Genomic DNA, 14445 nt, shown 5'->3' on the forward strand with positions numbered 1-14445 from the left:
CATTGGTGCCATTTGCCAACCGACTCACTCCACCTCATTGTCCAAGTTTGTTTTAACATAGTAATTTTTTTTCTTTCATTAGGGTCCACACCTGAAGTAAAATTTAAGAATACAAGCCTTAACAACAAAAACATACTCCTGAGTAATATACACAAACCAAAAATAATGCATGAACTTCCTGTAGACCAAAGACATGTTCCTTTAAAATTTGATGGCATTATACCATGACTGAGTGATCACAAGACATCCATCCAAGCTTTAAAATATTTTGAAATGAGTATTAATATCACAAACATTTTTATTACATTAATAGCTAAAACATGTTTATGATCGCAAACATATATATATATATTGTATAAGTGTGTGTGTGTGGAGGTAAGCATGGACACGGTTGAGTGACTTTTTAATTATGTCTCAAACGCTAAATAACCTTGTTACATGTTTTTTTAATATTATGTACATTTCTGAGACTAATCCTGACATCATATAAAATTGTACATTACCGTATTTGTACTAAATGTATCACTAGTATTAAATTTATATTCACATTTTTATTAGCACTCAATACTAACCTTAATCTGTTAGCTTTACCTTACTTCTCCTGCAAGTTTTAATGTTCCGCTCGATCCAGTCTCAGAGCATCACGTGACACATTGTCTTGGCGGCGAGTGAGCAAGAGCTGTAGACTCTAGTGGCCGGCAGTCATCTTCAGCCGGTGGTAAACAGTTCCCTCCTTGGCAAAATTACCCACGATAAAGCAAGAATATAGCACACCACGCTGCCCCATAACCCTAAATCTTCCTAAGCTTGGAGAAGAAGCAGAACACATTTGTGGGTCAGGTCGATGTCCCGGGAGTTTTCAGGTCAAGTCTTGGCTTAGTCCAGGTTCAAATCGTGGCAACACTCTGCCGTGTCTTTCATCCGCTAACCAGGCTAAGGTTGGACGAGTTTGGAAAAGTTTTGTTTTTAAGATCACAGAAAAAACTTGTTTGCCGATGTTCTTGTCAATACAGAGCAGGGTCTGAAACACTGAAACATTGTCACTTTGACATTTTTGCATGGTTAAGAACTGTCCTGACCATGACAACCTAGTATAATATTTTTTAATATCATCTGCCAAGTCTTCCAGTTCATGACTGTTGTGCCTTCCATGGTCACTCTTGCCGTCAGAGAGATTTGATTTTTTAAAAAAAGAAATCATCTAACCTGCCCGCATGATAACTAAAAGGCATTTAACCATGAAGATAAAAATGGCCGTGCTGTGGGTTAGGCAGAGCTGGATGTTTGAAGGAAGCGAGGATGTAGTGCCATTAGCAGAAGCCTAAAAAAATGTCATTGCTTCATCCCTTGACTGGTATTAACCAACAGTCTGCTGGTCATGGGGGAACAACTGGACAGACGAAATGATTGACAAAATTGGCTTTTCTTGGGCGATGATGAGCAGGTCTTCATGGTTTGACCCGTCCTTCCTTTGTCAGTTCATTTTCTCCCCTGTCCAACTCACAGCAGCGGATACAGCACAGCAGTCGCATCCCATACATAGCTGAAACTGCTGCAAGGACACCCTAAGCAAAAATCAAACTACAAAAAAAAAATTCCTATTTTTCAGACATCAGGTACAGTTATTCTGTAATCAGCAAGGGAGACAAATTGCAGCTGAAGCCCAAAGCGGACTGAACTGTCAATACACAAACAGAATCTGAATGGAAAGACGGAGGGAGAGTTTCTGACGAATGTATGTTTTAATTTATTTTAGAGCACTTTATTGAATACATATTTTTTCAAGTCACAAGCAAAGGATTTATGAAGCGACCAGATTTAGTAGGCAATCCATGCATTGATCTTTTTTAAGGTTCAACGAAGACAGAGGAGACTGTGAAAGAAAGACGACTGGTTGTCGATAACTCGGGTTGGGAAAGACAAGGTGGCAGCGACAGAGATCGGAAATGTTTTATCGGAGACATGGCAAAAAGGAGACTTCAGCGAGAAGGGCAGAGCACTAGAATTTCTTACTTCGGTCTGTCTGCAACACGAGCGCAACATTTTTAGCTTCCTTTCTCCTTCTCCTCTCTCTCTCTGTTATTCAATATCTGTATTTTTTCCACCTTTATCCTTCTCTATAATAATAATAATAATAATAATAATAATAATAATAATAATAATAATAATATACTTCTTTTAAGTATTTTAATTCAATACCATTTCATGTTTTATTATTATTTTAGTCAGATTTTCAGTCATTGCTGTTTTTAGCCCACTCAGTAATTTTAGAAGAAAAACAAAGGTATCAAAATGTCCTGCCATATACAACACAAGACCGTACTTTGTGTCTGTTGGGAAGTAAGTTCAGCCGCTAAGTAGTTTTTAAAATGTAGGCTTTAGTGTCTGAGTATGTATTATGTGTATTGCCACGGAATTTCTGACTGTTGGTGTAAATACTGTAAATGATCGTTTGATGGAAGTTGATATGGAACACTTTTGGTGTTTTTAAAAGATAAATTATGTGAAAGAGAGAGAGAGAAAGTGAAGAGAAAGCGAGTGTTTATGAAATACATAGCTCTCCATGACCTTTGGACTTATTCACAATATTCCTGAGGAAGAAAAAGGAAAAAAAAACTCGGTAAAACGTGAACCGAGAAACCTCTCTCTAACCATAATGTAAAGGATTGTGCTAATGTAAAGTCTATCGAATCCCTTTCACGACAAACCCAGAAGACCCTCCGGTCTGTCAATTCCGGACCCTCCCGCCCGTGCAACTGATGAGATCCTTGTCAGTGATGGGCGAAAGGTGTCGCCAATTACTCCGGACCGATTCCTTCTCGAGAATTCCGGTCAGTGAGAGACAAGCAGCTCAAGAATCGAACCGAATATAAGTGTGCGAATAATTGTTGCGTCAGCGTCCTGATGGTCGCCATGCCACGCATCCAGGAACTGCTGGAGCGATTGTTCACACCAGGGTCAAAGGGCAAAGAGGGAGTCATTGAGTGCATGTTGGCATTACAGTAAATGGCAAATAATAATCATAATCATAATGGCAGACCAGTTCCAAGAGGTGGGATTGGGAGGATGGTGTGGAAGGTGGCTGGTATGTACGAGAACGCAGTGCAGGGGGCGTTAAAGAGTCCAGCAAACTTCATTGTCGGAAGGGGAAGTAAGAACTAAAAAAAGGGCCCAGAACTCTTGTCCTTGTGAGCCACTAAGAAAAGGGAACAAAAATGCAATGAAATAGCTGGGTAGTGAACAAAGAAAAAACTTGAGAGTGTGTGAGTTTTATTTTTCTATTTTATTTTATTTTTCTCGGTTTATTTATTTAATGGATCAATGGCCAGGATTTTTCTCTTGGGTCACATGCTCGTCAGGTTGTCATTGTCTCGTTCTGACTTTTACCGGGACTACGTTGTCTCGTCACGAGGCATCTCGCGAAGAACGAGTTTTGATTGGATTTCTGGAGCGGAGGAAGCCGCTATCGGCGTCAATGAAGGGGGACCGCTGGGCCAAAATGCACGCGGAAATGCAATTTTAAGTCCTTTCCTGCCCAGACACAAAACTCTTTGGGCAAAAATTAGAAGCATTATCTCCAGCAAAATTTTAGGAAGAGAATCACGACAAGGAAATGCAGTGCTTGCAAGTATTTGCTTCCGTGAGTTGAGGTTTGTATTGATATCCACAATTATCATACCGCAGCCCTTAAATCTCCATCCTTCCATCCTGCAAGTGGAGCCATGCCACCAGACCTTACATTAATTGAATAATGCGTGGAGCTGCTGTTGACAACCAGACGACAAGACCTACCAGAACAATTTTTTTTTAAAAGCGTGCTCTGCGCATGCGTGGTACTGCCTTCTTTCCATGTCTGTGACTTTAATGTGTCTTTGACGCGCCTGTATGCGACTCTCGTCAACGAACGAGGCGGCTGTGTCAGCGCTCGCAGCACGGAACGGAGGGCGAGATCTTCCATCCACTCCCCGCAGTCCCAGAGTTGCGTTTGTCGTCGTCGGGCCTTGCGGCAGTCGCAGCAGCTTGGTTGGCAGGCGGCACCCGCCCGGTCTTTTTCTTCGCTGGTCTTGGCTGCTGTCGGCACGCACAGGAACTCTGCGAACGTTGCAGCGGTGCTTAGCAGCTGTTGCGGGACGTGCGAACCAACGGTTCTTTTTTTTTTCGCCCTGCGTCTTCAACTTCTGTGCCAAAGGCTATCCTCCCTCCCCTACCCCCCACGGTCACTCCCTTCCCCATGATCTGCTCCGTTTTGTCCTCCTCCTCCTCCTTCTCCTCCCCCTCGATCCCTCCCTTCATCTTTTGTGGCGGGTGTCGTAGCGGTGGCGCTGGCGTTGTTCCTCTACATGCAGGTGCACAGGACAGCGCGCGTGTTGCACGTGCTGGCCTGTCCGGCGCCGTCGTGACGTTTGGCGTTGTGGCGGTTGTACAGTTGGCTACAGAGATACATCACGTGCAGAGTCACAGAGAGAAGGACCTCACGCGCACACACCTACTTCTCTGCTCCACCAACGTCCTGTCCACCTGATGCGCTCAGCCAATCCGTGGATTTGTTTTTAAACTAAAGACTGAAGTTTACCCAGTTTATCGTATCATGCAGGTTTACCTGTTCGGACTGTCCAGTGTGAAGGAATGCGAAGTAGCTTGAAGGACCAGGGGATGGAGTCTCCATACAACTGAACGACCCAAGACTGTGTCCGTTATGTAACCGCGTTCTGTCAGCTTCCAAAACGTTTGTTGCTGGGACTGTCTTCCGTTTCTTCTCCGGAGTTTCAGAAGGACGTAAATGAAATAAAACAACGGTAACCATAACCTGTGCTGCTGTAGCTCGAGAGACACAACAGACCACCTGTTGGAATGTGCAGACCACCGCCTCTCAGGTGAGAGACTGGCACATCAGTGCCAGGTGAGACTGGAGTGACGTGCGTGCTTACCTGGTGGTGAAGTGACGTTCGTGTTCAACTGGCCTGTGCACCGGGGCTCAGCATCCCAGACCTCCTTAGTATGTTACAGTCGTAGTTGAGTCGGATTGTGTGAACGTGAGTGCAAAAAAACAAAACAAAAAAACTACTGAAATTGTTTAAATCGTTTAGTAAAACGAATGGGAGACCTGTTTGCGCAGACACTTTGTGACACGTGACACCTTTCCCTCAAAGAAGGAGTGCGCAGAAGAATACAACCGTCTCGGCGAGAACAAAGGACACGGTTGAGACAGAAAATTGCAGCAACGGTTAGCTTGACGGGAGGAGTGACAGTCTCAGAGCTTGACACTAGCAGCAGCGGAGATTGCAATCGCTGCAGCAGCAGCAGCAGCATCCTTCCCACCTACACAGGTTGTCTGCCGGTTGATGGCGCGTCGTCTCTGATCACAGTGATCAGTTTTGTGTGAACATTTCTGTGTGAACAGCTCCACGTAACCAGCGAGAGGTTGCGGGGGAGGAGGATGTACCTACCTGTCGCAGGAAACTCCAAGGAGCACCAGAACATGTGAGTGGCAGTAGTGGACAGGGATGATGGGGGCTGAAGATCAGGTGACACAAACAGGGGAATTTTTTTTGATTGTGGGTGGGAAGAGGGTATCGAGGTATCACATCGAGGTGACAATGGGAGAATTATGGTTGACAGGTGTGATCGCGAGTGGGAGAAGGTATTACGTACAGGTGACAGAGATGGGGTTACGATGGACAAACAGGTTGTTGCTAGGGTGGCGAGAGGCGAGACTATGGTAGGAATCCATATCACACAATGGGAGACGGGGGAGGACTAAAACTGACGACCAGGTGTCACAAAAAATGAGATGGGATGGAGTTTGGACACAGGTCACAGCGGGATTCATGATTAACAACCAGGTATTATAGAAAGGAGGTATGTGTGGGGTGGATGGGTTCTCTAGGTAGTGGTAGGGCGGTCTTAGGACTCACGACCAGACGACAACCTGGTTATCACGTATTTCAAAACTACGGACATCTGGCGGTTTGATACAAATCATGTCGATTGAAAGAAACTCTCATTTTCAGAAAAGCTGTCGAAGGGTTAGAAACGTATACCATAGCAGCTTGTGACATTTTAAATATGCAAATAATAAATAGTTTCTGCAGAGATTCGAATCTGAGGCATTGGAGGCGGAAGGAATGAACGGTGTTTCATAGTCTTTATCTGAATAGTTTGCTTGACGTCGGTTCAAAGTTCACTCGGGTCTATGATTAAAACATTAACTCCCATTGTCCACCAATCCATGATGTGTAACTCCTGTGTAATAATAATTATTATTATTGTTAGAGATTAATTATTATTTCGTATTTAGTGATACATACGAAGTTAAAGCCGTTTCTAAAGAGAGATTATGAAAGAGAGAAGAGTGGAGGATGCCGCCGTCCACGTGATGAGCTGTACAAGACCTGAATGGAGAGCAGTTCCAGTTGAATAATATGAACTGAAAGACCTTATCATTACCATGACACATGGTGGAAATAAATATGGGGTCGACAGGGGGTAGACATGTCCTGGAAACATCGGGGATTGGAACTGCAGACCTGCACCGCACGTGGTGAGACTCAAGCCTTGTCTATCTAGCTGTCTCTCACAACAACCAGTATCAACAGACCAGCATCATCCCTCGTCAGCGGCGGATGCAGAAAACGATTTCATTATACTTCGCAGATGGAACCAATGATTTTAGGCATGCTGTCTCCCGCGGGCTTTAAGCACCAAGAGGTAGAGGAGCATGATGGACACGATTAACTGTGAACAAAAGATTTATTGGCTTTTAAGCTATATCGTAAAACAATTTTATTATTTCTGCAATGAAGCGAGTGATGGAGAGAGAGAAGGAGGTAATGAGTCACGATATGAGTGCCGTAACGGATGTACATCTTCTTCATCACTAAAGCTCGTGAGGTCAAACAGCCAATCAGCAATCAGCACAAAGATGACCTTTGCTTTGATGAGACTTCTGATGATATGCTGTAAAATTCCTTTGTCTTGGTCCTGGTGATAAAAAAAGAATACACTCTTGAGAAAGATATTTAGAAGGGAAAGGATGGTCACCGACTTTTGAAGCAGTCGGAATTTCCTCCCTTGGTTGTTTCCGCTTCATTTCCATTGCCGGAGCCACGAGGCCAATGGGTGGCTGGAAATTGCACCTTTGTCTCCAAGGGGGAGAAAAGTATTTGCATAAAGACGTAGTTTGGACGGAACACAAGCACGTAATGTCACGGATTGTCTGAAGTCCAGCTTCGCCACACATTTATCTCGGGAGGCTTCCATCATCTCTCTTTGCAAGCCTGACACATCTGTCTTGGTCAGCCTGACACTGTGTCTAGGCAACGCTTGACACATTTATCCGGGTATTCTTCATATTTCTTTAAGAGTAACAGCTGTCTCGGTAAGGATGATGCATTTATTTTGGTAATTGTGACACATTTGTCTTGGTAAAGCTTGACAGATACATCTTTATAAGGGTAGATTCGCTAAGCAATTACTGGGTAGCTTTACGTTTACTCTCCTTCAAAACAAGAGAGCTTCAATAGTTTTCGCTATTTTCTTCTTCTTTTTTGGTAAAAGTTGTGGGATAGTCGCAAAGATAGACCCTACGGAAATGTCATAAACGAAAATTGAAGTGTGGTAATTTACCGATTCCAGAGCAAGGAAGTCGGCCTCCAGAATGTCAGGTAATATTCCTTTTGCGATATTAAGCTGGACTTAGTAATCGTTTCGCACTTGGTGATACCTCCTAAGTTTCTGCAATTTACTGGAGGGAAAAAATAGAAACAGTATGAAACTATCGATAAAATTTTCTTCTCAGAATCTTGGCTTCGTTTTGAGGACCGGAGCTTGGCTACCTTAGAGCCTTGGGTTTGCCTTCTTAGGTCTCAGTTCTCGTGTGCACAGGAAGCTGTAGCAGCCATTTTTTCCAGGCTGCAAGTTCTAGACACGATTACCGCAGCGGATTGATTGATTGTTAGGATTTACAGCCGCGCGGGGTGTGGGTAGGGTGGGGTGGGGTAGATTGTGTGTCCTTGTCATGGCGACGGACAGAGGGAGGCTGCAGTTCTCACTGCAGGAATGTTGCTGACATCGTGTAAACTCTCATCTCGCGAGAAGTCAGTGCCGGTCCGTGACTTCGCGAGATTCTCTCTTCAGCGATTTGAAATGGTTTTCATGCCAACTCTCCTGCGTCTCCTTTGTACTATTCTTTCTTTACCCCACTCCACACCCCACTTCCAACCCAAACCCCTCCACCCCACACCATCATTTCGTTCATGATAAAGATCGACTGTCGCAACTTTCTTCGATTACGACTATTTCATACAAACTTCAAATGTACAAAGCTAAGATAAAGAGAGAATAATCTATTGAAAAATTTTGTAGAATTTATTTTACACTGGGCAAGAGGGGAAATAGGGACAAGAAAGACAGACAGACAGACTGTTATAGAAAGTCTGCCCTAGATAGACTGCAAGAAAGACAGAAAAGATACGGGTGTACTGTCTCTCTAGCTGGGTATTTACCAGTCACACAGTCATCTTATGAAGTAGTACCCGTTGTGCTGGCTGCTCCACCCTGCCACTGAGTGCAAAAATACTTTAAATGAAAGAGAAAAAAAAAGTTTCGCAAGAATCACAGTTTGATGAAGTTGTTTGCGTGGCTGTCTAGACCTTTTGTGGTGAACAGTTTAAACCGACATCAATGCTGCTGAAGACTCGAAACTAATTTCCGCACTACTTTTTGAAGGTGGTCTCTATTCTATCTGCGTAGAGAGAAAAAGACTCGGAACTTAATACTGCCTGTTCCTCAACATTATAAAACTATTGTCTGCCATCACTTTTTAAAAATTCTCTTCCAGCAGGCCTCTAATTTTGAGTTGGTTGATATTTATCTTTGTGCTGTACTAATATCCATTAGCTATTCAGGCTAGGGTCTGCGCCGGTTCTTACCTAGAGGCTGGAAGCCGGAGGAGTGGGGTGGTGGGCTGGAGGGGAAAAAAGACCCCCAATGGAGCAAGAAGATAAGATCGATTTTGTGAACGATTGCAAGAGTTTCAGGAACATAAAGCCTTTGAACCCCTCTTCCCCACTCCTGCTCCCACCCGGTTCTGATGCAAATCTCATTGTTGGTCTGTGCAATGGTGGTCTTTGTGATGGGAATTCTTGCCTAGCCAGTGTTGGGAAAGCAATAAGCCATCCTTTATAGCCCTCTTCTGATTTTCTATAAAAAAAATACAACAAAGTAAATGAAAATAATAAGTCGAAAATAATCAGAAAGGCCATCGCATCCCAGGAACAATACATGCCCTCATCACACACACACACACGCACAGAGAGAGAAAGAGAAACAAAACCAAGAATACTCGCCTCCAACACGAACACAAAACACACAACAGACTTAACAAAAATGCGAATTAGTTCCAAATACAAAGAAGTGAATTGTGCTATCAGGAAAGGGAGCAAGGCAGTCAGGGAGAACTGAATTGAGGACAAGGGAAGAGGGAATGACATGGATGACAGCAAACAAGGTTGACAACTACTGAAGACCCTCACCGAGACAGGTCAACACAAGATGAGCAATGCCCTCCCTCTTGCAGAAAGCGCTGCTGTACTCAACCTTTGCAAACACCTGTACAACTGACAGCTGGAAGCTAACAGATGCTAACATCCTTCAGACCAACCAGACTAGTTCCAGACAGTTTATTTTTATATTAAATATGTCACAAATCTTTAAGACTTCACCTCGTATACATAGCTGCATCTGATACCCTCCCGGCCCATATCCTCCTCTCCAATTTCTGCACAGGTCTACGACACTCCCCACTTGCCCTCCGCCAGCATGAACAAAGGAATTTTAAAGGTCCTTCTTCCAAAGACCTTAGTACTTGCAAGCAAATATTACATCACCACCTTGACCTCTTTCACGAGATATACAAGTCTTACATTAGCATTAATGTAAGTATTAATAATGAAGTCTTACTGATTGGCCCATGTTTTATGACATATAAAAATGTCACATAAAATACTGAACAATCTCGCGGGTTGAAATGTAGCATCCCATGGCCTAGCGGTGGGACGAGGAGTGGTTGACCGGGTGTAAAGCATGGCTCTCCTTGTCCACAGACCTCTTGACACCCACATTGCAGCCAGCAAGAGCGACAAACGCAAAAAGCCTGTTACTTGTGTGGAAGGTAGAGTTCAGTGTAAATCTGAGAGAAAAAAAAACAACCCAGAGAAATTAATCGAAACATCAGCTCGGCATTGACTCCACCAACGCACAAACCTTGTCCTGCGATGAGCACCAGGCGATGTGGGTGTACGCATGCGCGCAGAATGTAGATAATACAGAAAAACAGATCGAACATCACAAAGCCCTTGTTTGGCAGCTACATCAACCTCTTGTCGGTACAGCTGAGAACCTGCATATATAAAATTTAGGAAAGTGAGTTTTAAAGATGGGTGTTTCGTATGAAGAAACTCACGATGTCCACACGTCTGTCTTCTATAAAACAATTTTTTTCCTCTTTCATTTTGTCTTCCCTAGGGTTCAATTCTGCTGCTTTAATGTGCTGGCTGAGGTCTCGCCACTTTGGGCCACACACTTCACCTTGATCCACACCTGCGTGTAACAAAGCAGCCGCCACTCGCCGCAGTCGTCGTCGCTGTTGCTGTTGCAGTCAATGTTGGAGCACACCAGACAAGGGGAGCGCAACGGGAAGGCCGTGGGATGCAGCGACTCGCGACGATGTAGACCGTGGACCTGTACAATGGATGTCCTCTCCATGCTCAAGCACACCATCATCTCCAATGATGTCAACCCCATCACCAACTACTTCGACCTCGGCCGCCAGACGGGCAGCGCTGGGCCTGAGCTGGCCTGGAAGATCTTCGAGGCCGTACGCAAAGAGGATAAAAAGGTAAGAGAGTGTTTATTTATTTATTTGTTTGTTTGTTTGTTTGTTTGTTTGAGTGTTTGTCAGTCTCTGTCAATTCACCTTCTCGCTTAATCATTCAACTAACTCACCCCTCATCATTTACACACTTGATTACTCATTACCTCCAAACACCCATTCACCCAGCCGCTCACTCTTACTTTCTCACTTATCATCAAATTACTGACTACCTCACACCTCACCCACTCAGTAATTCATTTGTTGACGCACTCACCCACCCTATCTCCCATCTCACCAGTAATTCATTAATTCACTCATCCACCCTATCTCCCATCTCACCCACTCATACTCGCCACTTACCACCTAATCACTCTCATGACCCAACTCACTCCAGCTCACTCGCCCACTCTGTACCTCCCAACTAACCCACTCACTCACTCCCAGTTCGCGTGCTCATTCACCACTTAACATTTATTTTCTCCCTATTCTAACATTTAGAGTTGATTTGCCGATCTCAGGTAATGAACTTGGACCGAACACCTCTGATTATGTTTGTCATATCCGATCTCTATCACAGAGAGAGAGAGAGAGAAAAAAAAAACCCCGGTCCTGCGCAGTGGCTTTGGCGCCATTTGGAAACGGTTAATATCTTTGTGACCGAGGTAGACATTAGTCATTTAAGATCTCCTCTCAGTAGCTTTTTTTCGCAAAGACCATATCAAGAACTTGTATTTTTTCTGTCTGTGTACGAGCGCGCCTGTGTGGTAAACATTTGTAAAGTTCTCTTTTTTTATTATTCCTTCCTCTTCTTCTCTGTGTGTTTTACCGTTCGATGTGATCAGTCCCTGTACACACAGGCTGCTTTTTTCCTCCCACTGAAAGAAACAAATCCGGGGCAAACACAACAACACTGATATACGCAGTATTTTCTGTCCTTACATTCAAGGTTTGGGATTGTCCTCGCTTGTAATTAGCTTGTCTTATTTGGATGATTTGCTAAACATGATATCTACGCATCAGTTATTCGTCCGAGAAGAGACCGATACTTCGTCGTATGGCACTGACGAGTTTCGTTAGCGCGCGCACGTACACACGCAAAACACACACACACAACACACACAAACACACACACAAAGATACACACTCACTCACACACATGTCGCCACCCGTTCGTGCAAGACATGACAGCCACTGCATTTTCCTCCTCCATCGTTTGATCCCGACACCGCCAGTCCATTTCCATGCCAAAAGCGCGGAGGTCTTTTTATGATATGATTGAGACCGGAATCTTGCTGCAGAAGCCATGCGCACGCATCTCATAAATATGCAGATAAACACACCCTGCGTGGCCCACACTGCGTCTGGCGAGGGCGGGGGAGGATATGGGAAGGAGGGAGGAAATGAGGATTCAACAGATATCATCTGCGTGCCATTCAACGGTTTGCCGACTCTTACATCGGGTGGAAGCTGAAGGGGCCGACAGAAAACAAAACTGTTAATCTAAATATGACATCCGTGATGGCAGCACTTACTGTCATTTTCAAAACGGGTGTTTGTGTGGAAGGGAGGGGGTTGATGGTGGGTGGGGAGGAAGAGTGACCAATGATCTGGTGTTCACATTGGTGATGAAGGTTTTTTTTTTTCTCGTTCTTTGCGTCTTCTGTTCTTGTCGTTCATATGATTGATTATTCCAATAATCCAGAAAAACAAAAGACTGGGCCATGATTAAGAAATGACTGAAGACCAAAGACACGAGGAGTAATGGAAATAAAAGTAAGTAGATAAAGGAAGAAAGAAAAATAAAAAAGGAGAAAATTGCTTCTCTGCACAAGTTAGATGACATTTTTCCTGAATTAGATGAAGGCAACGACAGGCAATGGATGGAAGGTACAAACAAACTTGTGAATACCTGCCATTCTTTGATTATCTTTTTTGTTTGTTTTTATTTTTCTTTTCATATCCTTTTTTATCGTTCTTTCTTTTTATCTTTTTCTTTCTATTTCTTTTTTGGACCATACTGTGAGGCAATCGGGCAACAAAGTACGAAAAGGTGAAGACTTGTTGGCCCGCAAGCAAATGAAAGATATTTCCCCTGCAGGAATCTGTACATTCATTAAGGCTCTGGAAAAAATGGATATTTCGTAGAAGAATGTTACATTTTTGTAACAGTTATTGTCAGTAAACAAAGCACAAACATTTTTTAAAATGAAGATTTCAGTCAGCACCCCGTTCTTTATGTTCATTTGATGTGACTGTACAGTGTCAAGCAATGCGACTCGGTGTCTACCTCTGGAGTAAGCTGTCATTTTGTCCTGTTAAAGGTAGAATCGCCAGGATTATATCTATATATATATATATGCATGAGGGAGACTGTCTACAAAGGTATGGACTGAATGTTGCCCGTTCGTATCTCGCTTCAGGCGGCTGAAAGTGCTGCTGGGCGCTTCTCTTCCGCTCCCGCGGCCATGACACTTCTAACGGTTGCCACTCCACTGTCGGGAGCAAAAAGGCAGCAGACACCCAGACACTCAGACACTCAGACACCCAGACACCCTTAAATACCCACAGACCATCAGTTTTTCACAGCAAGACTGAAGGTCTGTCAAGGAAGGCACGTAACATGAAATTCGAAAATTATCTTCCGCTTCATTAGAAAAACAATCTCAGGAAAGGAGTTTTTTCCAACCTACGCAGGTTACCAATGTAAAATTCAGATGCAACAAGTAATAGGGTCAGTTACAGATTATCTAATCAAAAAAATCAACATGAGAAATACAAAAAAATAATTTATTTACATTTTGATCTTTATATCTGGAACTTTGTATCTCAAGTTTGCACAGCTGAGGGTTGTTCATATTATTTTTGACAATGTTTGAACTTGAAGGCTCCTGGTCCAGCGCTTGTATTACCCTGTGACCCTTCATTATGCCAACTGAGGAAACACGAGACTGAAATGAACTTGCATTGGGTGTGGGAGCTTCACAGTTCATAACATTTTCCTGAATTTGTTTTGCAGAATGACAAGAAAAAGCCATTGTGTCTGTGGTGTTCTTGATCGTTGTTGTTGTTGTTCATTGTGCTATGGATGCATGCATACATGCTTGCATGGATGTGGCAGTTCAGGTGTATATATATATATACAGGACGATACATAAACACATGCAGCCAATAAAGGAAACTGCTTATTATATATTTCAATATTTTCTTTAATCAGAGTCCTACAAAATTGTTCTTATACGCACTGATTAAATAAATCTCATTCCACCAGGATTTTTTTAAGAACGAAATTTATTTTAGTAACTTTCACAAACAATAGTGTATGTGTGAACAGATAAGCTTTTCACTTTATTAGGACACGGACACCACTTAAGCCAGAATAAGGATTTTTTTCAATATTTTAATATCATTTTTTTGTCTTATCTTCCTCTACTTGTAACATTCATGAAATCTTGTCAAAACCTAAAGACTTTCCTGGCTAAAGAAAGTGAAGAGCCCACGAGGAATGATCCGAGGGACACTTTATTGACAAAACTGAATTATTGTGTTGTTTGTGTTTGTGTAAGTGCACTTGG

At 43.3% G+C, this 14445-nt stretch overlaps 1 protein-coding gene across 6 annotated transcripts in view; it reads left to right on the forward strand.

The window, feature by feature from the left end:
- Positions 1–3482: 3482 nt before the first annotated feature.
- Positions 3483–14445, forward strand: part of LOC112573993 (SCY1-like protein 2) — a 102153-nt gene continuing 91190 nt past the window's right edge. For 4 of the 6 annotated variants that reach the window (XR_003101320.1, XR_003101319.1, XR_003101321.1 and 1 more), the window contains exons 1-2: positions 3483–5481; positions 10525–10897. Coding sequence is in view for 3 of the 6 variants with exons in the window: in XM_025254759.1 (XP_025110544.1) it covers positions 10661–10897 (237 nt within the window). In the remaining 3 variants the exon portion in view is untranslated. The remainder of the gene's footprint in view (positions 5482–10524; positions 10898–14445) is intronic. The other 2 variants (XM_025254757.1, XM_025254758.1) reach the window with 2 other exon arrangements.

Source organism: Pomacea canaliculata, linkage group LG10 (genome assembly GCF_003073045.1).
Source record: "Pomacea canaliculata isolate SZHN2017 linkage group LG10, ASM307304v1, whole genome shotgun sequence".
NCBI classification, from domain to species: domain Eukaryota; kingdom Metazoa; phylum Mollusca; class Gastropoda; order Architaenioglossa; family Ampullariidae; genus Pomacea; species Pomacea canaliculata.